Source organism: Ovis aries, chromosome 21, assembly GCF_016772045.2.
Source record: "Ovis aries strain OAR_USU_Benz2616 breed Rambouillet chromosome 21, ARS-UI_Ramb_v3.0, whole genome shotgun sequence".
Classification (NCBI taxonomy): domain Eukaryota; kingdom Metazoa; phylum Chordata; class Mammalia; order Artiodactyla; family Bovidae; genus Ovis; species Ovis aries.
In genome coordinates, this window is record NC_056074.1 from 37,808,854 (window position 1) to 37,828,527 (window position 19,674).

The 19,674-nt window shown below is 50.1% G+C and overlaps 1 protein-coding gene across 1 annotated transcript; it reads right to left on the bottom strand.

Annotated features, from left to right (window-relative positions):
* Positions 1 to 4,582: 4,582 nt before the first annotated feature.
* On the bottom strand, positions 4,583 to 12,458 carry LOC101117286 (solute carrier family 22 member 6). The gene is made up of 10 exons (XM_012102060.4): positions 11,951 to 12,458; positions 11,589 to 11,692; positions 11,209 to 11,363; positions 9,280 to 9,448; positions 8,731 to 8,854; positions 8,480 to 8,595; positions 7,030 to 7,244; positions 6,810 to 6,918; positions 5,154 to 5,357; positions 4,583 to 4,853 (listed from the first exon to the last, which is right to left on the bottom strand). The coding sequence occupies exons 1-10, from the start codon at positions 12,317 to 12,319 to the stop codon at positions 4,769 to 4,771; spliced, it is 1,650 nt and encodes a 549-aa protein (XP_011957450.2). The 5' UTR covers positions 12,320 to 12,458; the 3' UTR covers positions 4,583 to 4,768.
* Between the last annotated feature and the right edge of the window lie 7,216 nt (positions 12,459 to 19,674).

Here is a 19,674-nt window from a genome sequence, read left to right on the forward strand (position 1 = left end):
GGAACATTTCATGCAAAAATGGGCTTTATAAAGGACCAAAATAGTATGGACCTAACAGAAGCAGAAGATATTAAGAAGAGGTGGCAAGAATACACAGAAGAACTGCACAAAAAAGAGCTTCATGACCCAGATAATCACGATGGTGTGATCACTTACCTAGAGCCAGACATCCTGGAATATGAAGTCAAGTGGGCCTTAGAAAGCATCACTATGAACAAAGCTACTGCAGGTGATGGAATCCCAGTTGAGCTACTTCACGTCCTAGAAGATGATGCTGTGAAAGTGCTGCACTCAATATGTCAGCAAAGTTTGAAAACTCAGCAGTGGCCACAGGACTGGAAAAGGTCAGTTTTCATTCCAATCCCAAAGAAAGGCAATGCCAAAGAATGCTCAAACTACCCCACAATAGCACTCATCTCACACGCTAGCAAAGTAATGCTCAAAATTCTCCAAGCCAGGCTTCAGCAATACATGAACCGTGAACTTCCTGATGTTCAAGCTGGTTTTAGAAAAGGCAGAGGAACCAGAGATCAAACTGCCAACATCCGCTGGATCATTGAAAAAGCAGGAGAGTTCTAGAAAAACATCTATTTTTGCTTTATTGACTATGCCAAAGCCTTTGACTGTGTAGATCACAATAAACTGTGGAAAATTCTGAGAGAGATGGGAATACCAGACCACCTGACCTGCCTCTTGAGAAACCTATATGCAAAGCAGGAAACAACAGTTAGAACTGGACCTGGAACAACAGACTGGTTCCAATTAGGAAAAGGAGTACCTCAAGGCTGTATATTGTCACCTTGCTTATTTAACTTATATGCAGAGTACATCGTGAGAAATGCTGGGCTGGAAGAAGCACAAGCTGGAATCACGATTGCCAGGAGAAATATCAATAACCTCAGATATGCAGATGACACCACCCTTATGGCAGAAAGTAAAGAGAAACTGCAGATGATGACTGCAGCCATGAAATTAAAAGACACTTACTCCTTGGAAGATAAGTTACGACCAACCTAGACAGTATATTCAAAAGCAGAGACATTACTTTGCCGACTAAGGTCCATCTAGTCAAGGCTATGGTTTTTCGTGTGGTCATGTATGGATGTAAGAGTTGGACTGTGAAGAAGACTGAGCACCGAAGAATTGATGCTTTTGAACTGTGGTGTTGGAGAAGACTCTTGAGAGTCACTTGGACTGCAAGGAGATCCAACCAGTCCATTCTGAAGGAGATCAACCCTGGGATTTCTTTGGAAGGAATGATGCTAAAGCTGAAACTCCAGTACTTTGGCCACCTCATGTGAAGAATTGACTCATTGGAAAAGACCCTGATGCTGGGAGGGATTGGGGGCAGAAGGAGAAGGGGACAACCGAGGATGAGATGGCTGGATGGCATCACCGACTCGATGGACGTGAATCTGAGTGAACTCCGGGAGATGGTGATGGACAGGGAGGCCTGGTGTGCTGCGATTCATGGGGTCGCAAAGAGTCAGACACGACTGAGTGACTGAACTGAACTGAAAGAGGAACTAAAAAGCCTCTTGATGAAAGTGAAAGAGGAGAGTGAAAAAGTTGGCTTAAAGCTCAACATTCAGAAAACGAAGATCATAGGATCTGGTCCCATCAATTCATGGGAAATAGATGGGGAAACAGTGGATACAGTGTCAAAACAGTGGAAACAGTGTATTTTTCTGGGCTCCAAAATCACTGCAGATGGTGATTGCAGCCTTGAAATTAAAAGACGCTTACTCCTTGGGAGGAAAGTTATGACCAACCTAGATAGCATATTCAAAAGCAAAGACATCACTTTGCCAACAAAGGTCCGTCTAGTCAAGGCTATGGTTTTTCCTGTGGTCATGTATGGATGTGAGAGTTGGACTGTGAAGAAGGCTGAGCGCCGAAGAATTGATGCTTTTGAACTGTGGTGTTGGAGAAGACTCTTGAGAGTCCCTTGGACTGCAAGGAGATCCAACCAGTCCATTCTGAAGGAGATCAGCCCTGGTATTTCTTTGGAAGGAATGATGCTAAAGCTGAAACTCCAGTACTTTGGCCACCTCATGTGAAGAGCTGACTCATTGGAAAAGACCCTGATACTGGGAGGGATTGGGGACAGGAGGAGAAGGGGACAACAGAGGATGAGATGGCTGGATGGCATCACCGACTCGATGGACGTGAGTGTGAGTGAACTCCGGGAGTTGGTGATGGACAGGGAGGCCTGGCGTGCTGCGATTCATGGGGTCGCAAAGAGTCGGACAGGACTGAGCGACTGAACTGTACTGAACGGAACTGAATGGGGTGAATGCAGGAAGTCTCAGGCCAGAAGCTGGGGATAGGGAGTCTGTGCAGGTGGTGTAAGCTGTGGAAATCAGCACCAGGACTTTCCCAGTTGGGGATGTATGTGGCTGGGGCAGGCCAGGGACTGCCTCTGATTGAGGCAGACGTAGATATTAAATGATCTAAGAAGAGAGCTGACAGGCGCACGGGAGTCAGAACTCGTCAGACTTGCTGGTAGGGTTTGGAGGCAAGGGTAGGGAAAGCCACTGGTCCCAAGACCCCTGGATCTGCAGATGCAGAGTATGCCATCCTACGTGCCCCTCATCCCTCACGAGGGCAACACTGCCTGAGAAATAGCAGCAGGGGTGGGGTTGCTGACAGTCTGGCATCTACTGGGTCCTATGATTGTCAAGAAATTATTGAGGAGCATGGAGAATGGTAACCCACTCTAGTAGTATTCTTGCCTGGGGAACCCTGTGGACAGAGGAGCCTGGCGGGCTACAGTCCATGGGGTTGCAAAAGAGTCAGACATGAATTAGTAACTAAACAACAACCGTGGGGAATGTCCACACCACTGGGGAACATCAAGGCTGCAGGTGTTTCAGGATGGGGGGTGGGTTATGGTGATTTCAGCTCTGCTCGGGCTCTGCCCAGGCTGTCATCTGGCTGGCTAAGCTGCTGTGAGCTCTCCCAGGACTTTGTGGCTTTTTCAGGAGAACTCCAAGCCAACTCCCCTGTCCAGGTTGCCCTGACTCAGCAAGAACTCTGACCCCAAGGCAATGCCTATGACTTGAGAGTGTGGACTTTCCCCGGGGGACAAGGGTCTGGGGGGCTGGGTTGGCTGCAGGGGAAAGTGTTGGGGCAGTGTGCCAGCAAGCAAGCATGACTAAGCAAGTACATGTACCAGAGGGCACTGCTGGTCCCTCCTTCCTGCCACCTGTGGGCATTAACAGGTTTACCTTTTCCCATGGCCTCCCCACGCTAGCCCTCACCTCTGCCCCCACTCCCCAGCTTCCCTGAAGGGAGCTCCCTGGTTGAGGCAGGTGATTGGACATCCCTCTTTTTCTGACTGTGATCCCTAAATTCCCTCTATCCCTCGTTTCACATGGTTCCTACCCTGTGACCTCATCACTCCTCTTACCTTTCTTGGTCTTTTTCCAGCCCAGGAGGGAAAAGGAGAAGCACAGCCTCAAGGGGTGGAAGAGGCCAAAGTCTCAGGACGTCACAGCCCAGGCAGTTGGGAGGGGAAGGGGTGGGTAGGGGAGAGGGGGTGGGTCCAAGCACACACTTTCCGGATGGGCTGCTTCTAACTCTGACTCTGCAGTTTAATAACTGTGTGAATCTGGGCAAGTTACTTAAGCACTCCAGCGCCTTGACTTCCTTATCTGTAAAATTTTGTTGTTGTTCAGTCGCTAAGTCGTGTCTGACTCTTGGTGACCCTAGGGACTGCAGCACGCAGGGCTTCCCTGTCCTTCACTATCTCCTGGAGTTTGCTCAAACTCCTGTCCACTGAGTTGTGATGCCATCCAACCATTTCATCCTCTGTCACCCCGTTCTCCTCTTGCCCTCAGTCTTTCCCAGCATCAGGGTCTTTTCCAACGAGGTCGCATCAGGTAAAATGCCGGACGATAACTGCGCGTATCTCTGAGAAAGTTACTGGGAGAACTGACTGCGGTAATACATGCAAAGTACTTAGAACAGTGCCTGGCACCAAATTAGCACTCAGCTCTGGCTCTCTGGCTGGGTTTCACCTTCCCCTTCCTCTCCTCCCTCCTCTCCACCAGCTCAGGGCCAGCAGGCGGGAGAGCGGCCAAGAAAGCCCAGGAAATGCCGTGCCGGAGGATTAGGGTAGCCAGCGGGCTGAATGTCCAGCTGCAGAGCTGGAAGTGGCAAACTGGTTTTGAGTCCGGACCCTGCTGGAATGCAGAGGAGCAGCGACCAGCGTCCTGAGTTCACAGCTGTTCGGTGTTTTTCTCCTCCTTTTGCGGCCAGAGGTTCCCAGGAGCTTTCACAGAGGGGGGGCGGAGCCTGAAACGAAGCCTCTGATTGGCTGCTTTCATTTTCGTGCCTTGTCAGTTTCCAGCCAGACAGGGCAGGCGTGTAAAGGATTTAAAACTCAGAAATACTTAGGTTAGAAAAGGAAGGAGGGAAGACTGGGCAAAGGAGGGACAGGGGAGGGAGCCGACGTGATAGATCCTTAGCCAGTTGTCTGGAATGGTTTGTCAAGTCCTGGGGGCTGAGGGCGGGGACTGGACGGTGCCCGCTGAAGTGGAGTGGTTGCTTCGTTTGAGAGAAGAGAGACAAAGGGAGATGTCGCGAACAAACCTTTTAATATGTGGTCTTCGTATTAAAGGAGCGGGGGGAGAGCTGAGGGGCTGCTTCCCTGAACCACAGCCCCGACACTTGGGCCGCGAATCCCCCTCCCCGTTCTCCTGTGAGCTGCCTGCGGGACCCTCTTCCTTTAAGGCTCTGTAAGGCTCCCTTTCAGTGCTCAGAGTCAGTTCTTCACTTGTGCCGAAGCCTGGAGCGGGACCATCTGCTTTTGCAGCTCCTCTTGCTGCTTCCTCGTTTTCCCTCTCCTCCTGTGGTGGGGAGTGAGAGTGGTGCCCTGGGTAGAAGCCTCCAGACCAGCTGGGGGCTTCCAGAGGGCTCTCCATGCAGCTGTGCCCAGCTACCAGCTCTCTGCCCCAAACAGCTACCACTCTGCAGAGCTAGGAGGGACCCCAGGAGACTCTCAGCTGATTGGGGAGGGGCGGTGGGACACAGGGACAAGGACCCCCCCGCCCCACTGGGAAGAGGAGGCCTAGGTTTGAGTCTCAGTGCTACCCCAGTCTGGATGTGACTTGGGGCGAGTCCCTGCTTTTCACTGGATGGGGGCCCACCTGTTTTCCACGTCTTGCACCGTGTCTGGCAGTGGCTGGCCCAGGGTCTCCGGCAGGAGGGCAACGGCAGCACTGGCAGCCACCGGGACGGCACCGTAGATAAAGAGAGGCACGGAGGGGTAGAGCTCGGCGGTCATGCTCACCAGCGGGCTCACAATGCTGCCCACTCGCGCCAGGGTGCTGCCCATTCCCAAGCCCGTCTGCCTGCAGGATCCAGGGGGTTGGGTGTTGGTTAGTGTTCTAGCACAAATGCTGAGGTCCCGCCTGAATTTGGGGTCAGGGCAGCTCAGGCCCAGCCCCAGGAGACCCCCTGGTGCGTGCTCTGTTCCCCATTTGATCAGCTAACCAATTTGGCATTTGTTTTGGAGATAATAATAATAAAAAGAATAAGTTGGGAAGAGCTCTGGCCAGAGAATCAGGAGATTGATTTTTGCCTCTGCCCTTAACTTGCTATGTAACCTTGGGCAAGTTTCTTTTCCTCCCTGAACCCTGGTGTCAAATTAGCTGAGCTCGGTCAGTTGTTCTCAGATCAGTTGGGGGACTTGATTTACAGTTGCCCTAACCCCACGCAGAGGAGGTGGGTTTAGTGGTAAAGAATCCCCCTGCAATTCAGCAAACATGAGTTCACTCCCTGGATCAGGAAGAGCCCCTGGAGAAAGGAATGGTAGGTAACCCACTGCAGTACTCTTGCCTGGGAAATCCCATGGACAGAAGCGCCTGTTTGGCTACAGTCCATGGGGCTGCAAGAGTTGGACGTGACTTAGCAACTAAATAACAGCAACCCCACACAGACCTGTTGGATTAGAATTCCTAGGGTGAAGGGACCTGGAATCTTCATATTAATATGTTAAAAACATTCTCTATGAGAGCAGAGGTTAAAAACATTGATAATAGGGAGATAAACTGCTTGGATTTGAATCCAAGCTTCCTGACTTAGAAGCTGTGTGACCTGGGACAAGTCACTTAACCTCTCCGTGGCTCAGTTTTCTTATGCAGAAAATGAGAATTCTCATAGTACCCACCTCATAAGATTGTTATGAGGACCAAAGGAGTTGATATTTGTAAAAAGTTTGACAGTGCCTTTATACTATTGTTCTTTTAGCTGAAATCCCTTGAGGGTATAGGACAATAACCATGACCTCTCAGGGTTCTCATTCCAAGTTGCCTAGGGAAGCTTGGCATTTCTTTGATATCTCATGTGAATTTTGCATCCCATTCTGTATTTGTTGCTGTTGTTTTGCATCCTATTCTTCAAACAGACGTGTTTCTTGTGTCTTAATGCAAAACTATCCCCTCCTCCCAACCTTGGCACTCAAAAAAGTAGTGCTATATTTATTTGTACAACTACCAGAACCGCCACTATTAAGTGTGGCTCTTGTGATAGAAAATTCCTTTTCATGGTTGTGGTCTTCGGTTTCAGACATACCATTTGGTTTAAAGATGGCATTTAGATTTGGTGGCAGATTAGGTCTTCTAATGCCATTTAGATCTTCTAACTTGTGCCTTGGAGATCGAGGGGGACTTCAGTTAATTGCCTCTGAGATGTGTCTTCTTGGCTCCCCACGGTGTCCCAGTTGGTGGCCCCCTTTGACATGTGCCCCTGTATGCAGGGGGAATGTTTTTCCCCAAAGTTCCTCCTATTAAGCTCCCACTCACCGGATCATTGTGGGGTACACCTCCCCAGTGTACAGGAAGACACAGTTGAAGGAGGAAGCCAGACAGCCCTTCCCCAGCACGGCAAGAGAGGTTCGGACAATGGACTTATCTAGAGAGAAAGGAGGAGGTCAGCGGGATCTTGGGAGAGGGGGTTAAGAAGTTGGGTCATGTCTGGGGATGTGGCCAAGGACGAGGGACCAAGATGCTCACGGGTGCTCACCCTGGGGTACCACCCCATTGATGAGGATGCAGATGCCTGCCAGCAGCAGTGAGGCCATCTGGGCAGGCCGGCGGCCCACATTGTTGATGACAAGGAAGCTCACAAGCTTGGCAGGCAGGTCCACAGCACCAAAGATCACCTGGATTAGGTAGATGCTGACCCCAAAACCCTGCAGGTCCATGACCAGCCCGTAGTAGGCAAAGCTAGTGGCAAACCTAGTGGGGAGGGATGAGGGGTATGGAGTTTGTTAGGAAGGTTAAGGAGGCAGTGCTCATCCAAAACGGGTGAGCTGCATAGGGTACCTTGCTTAAGAATCTGGAATCTACCTTGGCTAATATTTCTTCTGGCATTTAACATGCACTTTAGATATTGGGGTAGTCCTCTAATACTCTGGCTACCTGATGGGAAGAGCTGACTCATTGGAAAAGACCCTGATGCTGGGAAAGATTGAGGGTAGGAGGAGGAGGGGACAACAGGGGATGAGATGGTTGGATGGCATCACTGACTCAGTGGACATGAGTTTGAGCAAACTCTGGGAGATAATGAAGGACAGGGAAGCCTGGCATGCTGATGTTCATGGGGTTGCAAAGAGTCAGACATGACCGAGTGACTGAACAACAAAATCCTCTAATCCCCCAGACTTCTTAACCTGTGTCTCTAGTGTATTAGGGAATTTTCACCTAGTTGCCATGTAGGATTTATATAGTTTTAGTCTTTATTTCATCTTGGATATCCAAGCAATATCTTTAGTGGAAAGGTGCTGGGAGAGGCCAGAGTGTTCCAGGACCCGTCTGTAGTCCTGGGATGGGTGCTGTTTCTTAAGATGCCAAGAGCCCAGAAAATAAAGGTCAGGTTATTGGATAGAACCCCAACCTGGAGCAAACTCCAAACTGGAAACAAAGAATTCACTGGCAGGCTTCTGACCGCGCTTCTCTTAATCGTCATGAGATTGCTAGACGATGGGGTTAGGAAGGTGGCATGAAAGAAGGGTAACAGGGAATGTTGCAATGTGAAAGGAAGATTTTTGGTTGGTATCAACCTTGGCCAGAGTCTACTTTCAGAGATGAGCTTTGGGCATCTTATTGCTGTGCCAGTGTTTCTGGCAGACACCACAAGGGTAGTAAATGCTCCAGAAGTTTTACAAGCCAGCCTTAGTGATATAATTCTGCAGACTCTAGGGGCCATCAATCTTGATGAGGTATCTCCATATTGGAATAGAACTGATGGAAGGAGAAGAATATGGAGAGATTGATGCCTAGTTGGGGGCCAGAGGAAAATTGAGGCTGGAGGTTGTTTGATTCCTTAAGAGTCTTTCTGCCTCTCATAGCTGGCCTGCTGACTTCCTCCCTCTTGTCTGCCTTCTTCTACCCACTGTGTCCACTCCTTCTCCAACCAGCCTCTTGTCTCTTGGTCTGTCTGTCTGTCCATCAGTCTGTCTGTCTGGGCCTACCACAGCATGGAGAGGCAGAGGAAGAGGTGGCGAAGGGCAGGGCAGCGCAGCAGCTCCAGGGCCGAGGCCTGGCTCTTGCCTGTGGTCAGCTCCTTCTGCAGACTGGCCTGGAGCGCCTGCCGGGATGGACAGGGCTCAGGGCTTGGACTCCCCCAGGAGCTCCTCCCAGCCTAGCCCCTTACTCAGAGAAGCCCTCTGAGTCCTGGGTTTACCAATGGGTGGGATGTTGCAGGAGATCTCGGGGGTCTTACCTCCATACTAAGATTGGCCCCCTCTTCCTGCTTCCCATTGATCCAGGCCACTCTCTGCAGATTTCTCAGGGTGAGTTCCAGCCTCCCGGAGGAAGCGTACCAGCGGGCTGACTCGATGAAGAACCTGGGGGCAGGAGTGAGCATAGGTGTTGGCCTGGCTGCAGTTCCAAGTCATGTGGGCTGGAGGTAGGGCCTGGGCTTTCCAGAGGGCTGCAGTGGGATTTCCTCCAAGGCTGGGAACCCAGGACTTTACCAGATCCCTCTCTCTAGGACCACAAAACGGTGTTCGGCTTGGTAATGACTTATTCCTCAACACGAGGGCTTGGTTCTTGGGTGCTGGGTAAAAGGAGCAGGACAGACAGGCTGGAGAGCTGGGGAGGCTGGAGAACTGGATACCTTGGGGCAAGTCCTTCCACCCACAGCCTCAGTTTCCCCATCGGTTACATGGAATCCCTGGCCTGGGTTTGACCTTCTTGGACTCTGTGGGTGGAGTGTACAGCAAGATCTGGGGAAGTCTCATCCCCTCGCCTCTGTCTGGGCCCTACGTACCAGGAGTAGATGAAGAAGGCAAAAAAGGGCACAGAGACCAACAGCTGTAGGTAACGCCAGTGGGGCACAGCATAGGCCACACCAGCCAGGAGAAACTGGCCCAGGCTGTAGGTGTAGCCAGTCAGGGTGCCCACGTAGGCCCGTGTGTGGATGGGCATCCACTCCACATCTGGAAAGAGGGTTAGAACAGAGCGGTGCAACTTACTGCGTGCCAGGTGGGTGGAGACCCCTGGGGTCCGCCGAGACTCCCACTATCTATCCAAACCTTGGTTTGTCCCAAAGCTCAGTGGAAGATACATCAGATGAGGTTGGGGCCCGTGGAAGGGAGACTGGGTGGGGGAGGCTTGTGGTGGAGGTGGGGATGGGGAGGTAGGTTTGGAATCCCCAGGAGTTGCCCCTCCACTTCCCTGCTGTGTGTTTTCGCTCCTCTCCAACCTACTGTCTTGGCCAGGGTCCTGTTTCCCTTTGGAGCACCTCTGACCACTCAGTCCATCCTCAACAGCAGTCACTCCTCTGGTCCTACGTAGCCTGGGCTGAATTTCAGCCTCAGTGACCACAGCAACTCAGAGGAGACGGTGACTTTCTGCCATCTTGGAGAGTTGAGGTGGGAGTGGAGCACCTCTCTGCTGAGGTCTGAAGGGGTCCAGCTTCGTCCCTTGTGGGCTCCTAATGTGGCAGCTGGGGCAATGGCTTCAACACTTAGCTTCCACCTTTGGACTGGATTCTCTAGGTGTCTGGCCCAGTCTGAGCCCTGTCCTGGTTAATTTCTTTAGTCTGTGCATGCACACTAAATTGCTTCAGTCGTGTCCGACTATGTGTGACCCTGTGGACTGCAGCCCAGCAGGTTCCCCTGACCTTGGGATTCTCCAGACAAGAATACTGGAGTAGGTTGTTGTGCCCTCCTCCTGGGGATCTCCCTAACCCAGGGATCAAACCTGTGTCTCTTACATCTACCTGCACTGGCAGGTGGGTTCTTACCACTAGCACCACCTGGGAAGGGGCTTCCCTGATATCTCAGTTGGTAAAGAATCTACCTGCAATGCAGGAGACCCTGGTTCGATTCCTGGATTGGGAAGATCCTCTGGAGAAGGGATAGGCTACCCACTCCAGTATTCTTGGGCTTCCCTTGTGGCTTAGCTGGTAAAGAATCCGCCTGCAATGCAGGAGATCTGGGTTCAATCCATGGGTTGGGAAGATACCCTGGAGAAGGGAATGGAACTGTATAGTTGATGGGGTCGCAAAGAATTGGACACGACCGAGTGACTTTCACTGACACTGGTCTGGCCACCTGGGAAGCCCTACTTTAGTTCAGAGAATCCCAAATCCTTAGATTCTTTTCTGGGGTTGAGGAATGACCTTGGATGAATCCTGTCCCTTCCCCCTAGCCTCAGGTTCTCCATCTGAGAAAAAGTGACGGGGGTGACCTATCTGAGGATGCACGTCGATGACTCATGGACAGGCCATGCTCCATCCATAAGTGTGTTTGGTCTACATGATGCTGGCTTGACTTATATTAAAATATGAGAATTAATTGCAAATGTTAACAAGTTGGGATATTTGACAGTAATAAAAGAGGGGCGGAGGCAGATCTGATAGCCCCGATGCTTCCTGTCTGGAGTAGCTGAGTGGCTGCAACCCCTTTGGATGGGTGTGTTTCTCTTTTGGAGACTCTCTTCTCACTCTCTAATGCCTCTCAGCTCCTTGGTCATTTATGGGAACTGCCTGGCCCTAACAATGGAGTTTGTCGTTGCATGTCTAAAGATGTCAGGCTAGTGTGAGCTCCAGGACGAAGGCTGTTATGTTGGCTGCAAGGGCAGAACAGGCTGAGTGCCAGAAGGGTAGGCTGGGAGAGGAGGCTGGAAGGGGGCTGTGGGGCTGGGTGGTTGGAGGGAGAAGGTGGGGCCCGCCCTGCCCTCCAGGGCCCCTCACTCAGTGTCATGCAGTTGAGGACAATGCCAGCTAGTGACATGCCCGAGAGGAGCCGGAAGGCGCAGTAGACAGGGAAGTTGGGAGCGAAGGCGGCACAGGTTCCTGATACAGCTGTCTGCAGGTAGTTGAAGATCAGCACCCTCCGGCGGCCCAGCCTGTCAGGGGAGGGGAGGCCTGCAGCAGGGGTTTTGAGGACCAGCAGGGGCCAGGCCAAACTGGGAGAGGTGCTGGCCTGGGACCCGTGATGTATCATGAGGCTGATGCTGTAGACCTTCAGTCCAGCCCCAGTTGGGGGTGCCAACCACCCACCTCGGCCCTCCCGAATCCAGCCAAGGAGTCCCCAGCCCCAGCCTGGCTCCTTGGCCCTGCCCAGGACTGACCTGTCTGCTAGGCACCCGAATATCATGGCTCCGAAAAGCACTCCCATCATGTATAAGGACTGAGCCAGCTGGCGTAAGGCCCTGTGAGAGCACACGAGGTCCCACTGTGGGGAGAGGGAGCAAAGGTCAGGCCAAGGCGAGCCTGGGCTGCAGGGAAGCCCCCTACCCTCCTTCCGGCTGGCTCTCTAAGGGCGGTATCACCCCCTTCCCCGACACTTCTCTTTGGTCCCGGGAGCTGAGACACTTTTCTTGACCCTGCAACCCCACATTCCCTTTTCTGCAAAGGCCCCCATCTGGAACCCTTTCTCCATGGAGACTCTGTGTGTGTGTATGTGTGTGTAGGGGGGCCCAGGGCTCCTCACCTCAGTGACGATGGTGGAAGGGAAGGTGCTGTTGTCGTAGACCCAGCCGTGGGGGCAGGGCTCTGTGGCCCCTGTGCCGTTGGTCTCTGTGCCATTGGGAAAGGGCGGTCCCCGCTGGGGGGAGGTGAAGAGGAGGCAGGACTCGGGCCGTCCCTGCCCATCCCGGGGCAGCCAGGCCTCCAGGTCCCCGTCCTTGCTGAGGTTGGTGTCGGCAGGTGGGCGGCAGTGGTGGGTGGGGATGGCGGCGGTGAAGTTCTGCAGGGTGTTGTGGGAGGCCATCAGGATCACAGGGAGGATCACCAGGGTGACCTGGATCTTCTGGAAGCGGCCGACGCCCCCCAACTGCAGCAGGAGGTCATTGAAGGCCATGGGGCCAGGCCTGGCCAAGTTGGCTGGGGGCTGAGGACGTCCGGTCCCAGGCCCTCCGTCTCTGTGGCCCTCTGCCTGCTGCCCTACACTGGAGGAGACGGAGCGCTGTTGCTTCTGCAGCCAAGTCGCTCCTGGAACTGAATCTGAGCCGGCTCTGTGGGGGGACAGCAGCCTGGCCAGGCGGCCCCTCCTTCCTCCTCTCTCCTAGTTTTGTCCCTCCCTTTCTTTTGCGGCCTCTCCTCACTTGGTGGGGGAGGTGTCGCTCCACTTTCAGGGTCTGCTGTAGCCCTGACCCCTAAATGGGCAGTATTTAATCCTTGGCCTGGAGGGAATGAGTTAAAGTGTGACTTGGTATCAGAAGGATTAACCCTCTGAGTATCCTGGTATCAGTGGAATTTCTCCAAGTGGGTATAAAGGGCAGGAGAGGGTGGACTGAAGTGGGGGTGGTGGGAGTGGATGCCCTGGGAGGACTCACCTGGGCATGTGGGGGCAAGAGGGGATAGGGTGGGACCTTTTTGTCTTCCTTTTAGTAGGAAGACTGGATTCTAGGAAGCGTGTTGGCCTCTTGTGGGGCTTCTGTCCTTTTTAGTGGGAAGGATCCAAATGGACCATTTTTGGGAGAAGTTGCCAGAGGAAATACAGGATGCCCAGTTAATTTGGATTTTAGATCAGCAAATATATATATATATATATATATTTTTTTTTTTTTGTATAAGTATGTCCCTAAACATTACATGGGCTGTACTTATACTAGAAAGGTATTCCTTGATCTGAAATTCAAATTTAACTGGACATCTTGTATTCTTACTTGCTAAAATTGGCAACCCTGGCCTTTGGTCTTCTGGGGACAGCTTACATATACATATATATATTTTAGTAACTTAAAAAATTATTTATTTATTTGGGTGGGTCGAGTCTTAGTTTTGGCACACGGACTCTCTAGTTGTGATGCATGGGCTCAATAGTTGTGGCATGTGGGTTTAGCTGCCCCACAACATGTGGGATCTTAGTTCCCTGACCAGGAATCAAACCCATGTCCCCTGTATTGCAAGGTGAATTCTTAACCACTGGACCACCAGGGAAGTCCTGACTGCTTACATCATACAGGACCATAGCTTTGTTCAATTGGAAGACACAAAAGAGGCCAAGGACTGCTTTTGAAGCAGGGGGATCTCAGACTAACATCATATATGTAGATTGAGTCTTTCAGTATCTCAGTTTCTATTTTCTTGTTCATCCTGATTCAAAATTTTCCTGTGTCTTGTCTCCTATCTATAGCTTCTTCTTTTCCTTCTTTTTTTTTCTCCTTCATCTCCTCCTCCTCCACAATAAGCATGAACTTATTTTACTTTTAGCCACAACTCGAAGACATTCACTTGATTTCCTCCAATAGTTTGGCTCGCCAGTCCAGTTCTCTCATGCTCAGGGCACTGCCGAGCTCTGATTGGGTGGGTTTCTATGGGATCCTGCCGGTTGGATCTTGACTTGCGGTTGTCAAGAGAGCATTCAGTATGGTAGCTGCTAGCTACTACTGAGTGTTTGACTTGAGCTGATCCAAATTGATATCAGCTTTATTTTTTTGGCCTCCAAAATCACTGCAGATGGTGACTACAGCCATGAAATTAAAAGACACTTGCTTCTTGGAAGAAAAGCTATGACCAACCTAGATAACATATTAAAAACCAGAGACATTACTTTGTCAACAAAGGTCCGTCTAGTCAAAGCTACTGTTTTTCCAGTAGTCATGTATGGATGTGAGAGTTGGACTATAAAGAAAGCTGAGTGCCAAAGAATTGATGCTTTTGAATTGTGGTGTTGGAGAAGACTCTTGAGAGTCCCTTGCACTGCAAGGAGATCAAACCAATCCATCCTAAAGGCAATCAGTCCTGAATATTCATTGGAAGGACTGATGCTGAAGCTGAAACTCCAATATTTTGGTCATCTGATGCAAAGAACTGACTCACTGGAAAAGATCCTAAGGCTGGGAAAGACTGAAGGCAGGAGGAAAAGGGGACGACAGAGGATGAGATGGTTGGATGGTATCACCGACTCCATGGACATGAGTTTGAGCAAGCTCTGGGAGCTGATGATGGACAGGGAAGCCTGGTGTGCTGCAGTCCATAAGGTTGCAAAGAGTTGGACATGACTGAGCGACTGAACTGAAATTGAGATATGCTGTTAGGGTAAAACACATATATGAAAGTCGCTCAGTTGTGTCCAACTCTTTGTGACCCCATGGACTATACAGTCCATGGAATTCTCCAGGCCAGGATACTGGAGTGGGCAACCTTTCCCTTCTCCAGGGGATCTTCCCAACCCAGGGAGAGAACCCAGGTCTCCCGCATTGCAGGCAGATTCTTTACCAGCTGAGACACAAGGGAAGCCCAAAATACATATAGATTTTGGGTTTACAGCTTCTTGCCTTTATTTTGCTCAGTGTATATTATATAGAACATGGACTCTAGAGTCAGATTACTTGGATCCAAGTCCTCACTTCACACTTACTGGCCATGGGCAAGTTACTAAATTCCTGTCTCAGTGTCCTTGTTTGCAAGGTGAGGATACTAGTTGTGTCTGCCTGACCGGAGGGTTAAATGAGCACATACAGGTAAAGATCCCTGCCCTGTGGCTCAATGCTCATAAGCTGTTCTTATTACTTGTTTCTGGTCCAAAGGTGAGACTATCATGCTGAATTTAGAGAGAAAATGTGCCTGGGACACCTTACCCCCAGAACAGTGAATTCCCCACTGGGGGAGATTTTTGCCCCCCAGGGAGGCTTCTCTGGTGGTTCAGACTGTAAAGAATCTGCCTGCAATGTAGGAGACGCAGGTTTGATCCCTGAGTCGGGAAGATCCCTGGGTCAGGAAGATCCCCAGGAGAAGGGAGCGGCAACTCACTCCAGTATTCTTGTCTGGAGTATCCCATGGGCAGAGGAGCCTGGCGGGCTATAGTCCATGGGGTTGCAAAGAGTCGGACACGAGTGAGCGACTAACACACAAATTTGCTTCCCAGGGGACATTTGGCCCTGTCTGGAGATATTTTTGGTTGTCACCAGTGGGAGTGATGGTACTACTGGCACCTGGCGGGGAGAGTCTGGGGATGGTACTGAACATCCTGCAGTACAGCTCCCCATAACCAGTAATTTTTTTTGAGCAAAAATATCAGTAATGATCAGAAACCCTACCTTAGAAGATGCTCTCAGACTTCTTTCGTATAGTGATCAATCCCATCCCTGCTTGGCAAAGGACAGTGCAGTCAGACGCATGATTCCTATCAACCATTTCTAAGAATCCCCATGGGCTTATTCGAATGCGGAAATTTTTGCGAGCTGAAAATGAGACCTCCTCTTCCTCTGCTGAGTAGCTCGGGCCCCAGAGTGTTGCAAGTCTTCCCCCGCTTTTGCCTACACAGCCAGTTTTGCCACTGGAGTGGCTGAATCAGGACTCTGGTCCTCCTGTGTCCAGGCCAACACCCTTTCCCACCGTGTTTTAGCTCGATTACTGGGCTCGGGTTACCACGAGAGACTTTTTTTGCCCTTCGTAATGTGTATCCATTTGGGGTCTCCAACTGTCCCTCTCTGTAATCTGCTGCCTATTGACTGCTCCTTTTCCCACTTCAGAGATTTTGGCGTGTGTCTGAACACATGGATTTCTAGGGTCCCATAGTTTTATGGGAGATACACCAGGCCCTGTACCCATTAGCTGATGCGAAGGGTCAAGAAGGGAAAGGGCATTTTTCAATTCTTCTGGGGACAGATCTCTGAGTCTTGCTGAGTTTGATTTCTGACTTCTTTTGTAAGAAATCAAGATGCTCCGTATCAGCTCACAGTTTCCACACCTACGCTTCTGTGTATAAAGTCGGAAGAGTGTTTATTGTCTATTGACGTCCTGGGGTACATGAAATCTTAAACTGGTTCAAACCTATTCTAACTTCAAAGCCAAGTTCTTAAATGCTACTCTAGAGGAGTGGACTGTCCAGCTAAAGAACTCTTGGAGACCATCTGGCCTCCTATGTACAGAATAGAATAGGGGAGGCCCAGAGAGAGACAGGACTCTCCCAGCTTCCCTCCTCCCCATCCAGTGTTGGTTCTGGGCTGGGACCCAGTGGGTATCCAGATGTCTGACAACATTTTTCAGGCCAAGGTATATAAGAGCCCTGTGGCCGGGGGATGTGAAGACAGCTGGACAAACAGCTTGGGAGTTCTTGGGCCAGTCTCCTGCCAGGACTTGGTGCCCTCATGGGGGAGAGGGTGGAGTGCCAAGGGCAGTGGGTCAGGGGATGATGGGCCCCTACAAGCACCCTCCTTCTCTGAACCTGTGTCCAAGCCTGCCCAGGGAGAAGAGCTCCTTCCTTAGTGCCTGGCCAGCCTTAAGCCAGGCTAAGTCTGGAAAAGGCTCAGATGGACGCTCCAGAGACTGGACTGTGGTTGGCTCCTGGGATCATAAGGTTAGTGAGGAGATTACCCATCAGCCTCCCAGCTCACAGTGAGCTTCTGGATGGAATTGCTCCCATGGCAAATGATTGGTAGTGCCAGGAACTATCCTTTAGGGACATTCAGGGTCATTAAACACCCAGAGTTGGACTCCTCTGTGCTGACTGGAATGTGGACTTAAGTTCTGGCCACGCTCACCAAGTAGGGGTCAAATCTGTGGACTTCTGATTGGTCAAGAGCCTAAGACCACATGCCGTTAGCAATGAACGCCAGCACACAGGTGACAACTTCCCACCAAGGTCCAGAGTAGTCAAGGGATTTATGATCACACAGCAAGCAAATCTCAAACCTCCTGATTCTATCGCTCTTTCTTCCATGTTAGCAGCCATCACATATCCCAGATTGTCTGAGACATCTAGATTTTGTACAATTTTATTCTATCAAATAAGTGGAATTTAACGTGTGTGTGCTTGCAAAGTTGCTTCAGTAGTGTCCGACTCTTTGTGACCCTTTGGACATAGCCTGTCAGGCTCCTCTGTCCATGGGGATTTTTTAGGCAAGAATACTGGAGTGGGTTGCCATGCCCTCCTCCAGGGGATTTTCCCAACCCAGGGATTGAACCTGTGTCTTTTATGTCTCCTGCATTGGCAGGCGGGTTCTTTACCACTAGCTCCACCTGGAAAGCCCTTAAGGTACGACTATCTGTGATTAAAATTTTTAAAATTTATTTGGCTGTGCTGGGTCTCAGTTGCATCACATGGGATCTTCAGTCTTTACTGAGGCACGTGGGATCTAGTTCCCTGACCAGGGATTGAACCTGGGTCTCCTGCATTGGGAGACCAGAGCCTTAGCCACTGGACTTCCAGGGAAGTCATTCTACCCATGACTTTGATTATTTTGTGAGACTTTTCAAATAAATGATTTACAGATAACGAAAGCATTTTTGCTCAGATCACATGCCCTAAGTGTGAGTTTGAAATGACTGACCTGGAGAGAAGCCTGGCAGACTCCAAGTACTTGCTAGGCTCACAGCAGCATTCTGAACAAGGAGCCAAATTGTGAGCTTTGTGCTTTGTGGCCTGGTTACCCTAGCCAGTGGGTGGTACAGAAATTAGGAATTCATCCAAAAGTCTGGATGTGAGTGCAGTAACCAATGAGGTTCTGAGTAACTAGCTCAGAGTGATGCTGCCCAAGTGAGCTGCTCCATATTGGATAGCAATTCACTGAGCCAGTTGGAGGCTCGGTTCAGGGGCAGAGAGAAGGGAGCAGGGAAAGTGGGTGGAGCTGGAGTATCTTCCCTTAAGTTCCTGTGTGTCTTTTCAATAAATACCTAGATACAGCATAAGAATGGTCATGGCTAGGATGTCCTGGGAGCCACCCTGAATTCTGGACAACTGAAAGATGGGAGTGGGTTGAGAGGGTCTTTGTTCTTTTCTCTGAGCCTAATTCTTTTCTCTCTAGATTGAGACCCACTCAAACCAAGAGGAGACATTGATGATCTCATTGTCAGCTGATCCTAAGTCAAATTGTGGTGGGGATTGGATAGGGAGAAGTCAAGTGCTAGGCAGTATGAAGGGCAGACAAAAGAGAAGTTGGTGCAGTCTAGGAACTGAAAGAAGTGAGATGAGGCTCGATTTCAGGGTGCAAAGTGAAAAGTGTTAAAAAGTGAAGCCTTTGTTGGCTTGATCAGGTTGGGGCCTGATCATGACTGGCCTTATAACAGAGTTTAAACTTTATCCCAATGCTGCTGCTGCTAAGTCACTTCTGTCGTGTCCGACTCTGTGCGACCCCACAGATGGCAGCCAACCAGGCTCCCTGTCCCTGGGACTCTCCAGGCAAGAACACTGAGATGGGTTGCCATTTCCTTCTCCAATGCATGAAAGTGAAAAGTGGAAGTCAAGTTGCTCAGTTGTGTCCGACTCTTCACGGCCCCATGGACTGCAGCCTACTAGGCTCCTCCACCCATAGGATTTTCCAGGCAAGAGTACTGGAGTGGGGTGCCATTGCCTTCTCCGTTATCCCAATGGGATGTCACCAAAAAACTGAGGTGGGGTGTAATATGATCTAGTTTATGTTTATTAAGTTTTCCAGATTTGAGAGTATATCTCAATACAGACTTGAGAGTAATTAGCTCTGTGGCTGACAGCTGAAGTCCTACAGTGTGTCTTGAGAGTCCCTTGGACAGCAAGGAGATCAAACCAGTCAATCCCAAAGGAAATCAACCCCTGCATATTCATTGGAAGGACTGATACTGAAGCTGAAGCTCCAATGCTTTGGCCATCTGATGTGAAGAGCCGTCTCACTGGAAAAGACCCTGATACTGGGAAAGATTGATGGCAGGAGGAGAAGGGGACAACAGAGGATGAGACGGCTGGATGACATCATCGATGCAATGGACGTGAGTCTGAACAAAATACGCTGGGAGATAGTGACGGATAGGGAAGCCTGGAGTGCTGCAGTCTTGGGTTGCAAAGAGTCAGACACAACTGAGCAACTGAGCATATGCGTCTGAGCTGTCTAGAATGGTAGCTGTTAGCTACTCTGAGTGCTAGTATTGAGCTGATCTGAATTGGGATATGCTATTAGGGTAAAATGGATATAGATTCTGAGGACTAGTATGAATTAAAGCTATAAAATATCTCACTGTTAACTTTTATATTTAAGATGATAAAATGGTGATGTATAGATATATTGCGTTAAACAAAAATATTATAGTATTAAGATTAATCTCATCTTTTTAACTTAAAAAACAGTTAATAGGAATTTTAAACTTACACAGGTGGCTTGCATTATATTTTCATTGGACTGGGTTGACAAAGAATCCTAGAGGAAGAGGTCCATTTAAAGGCTTTTGGAAAATGTAGCACTAAGAGATGATAAAAGAATTGCTTTTGAAATTGTTTGGTTATAAGGAACAGAAACT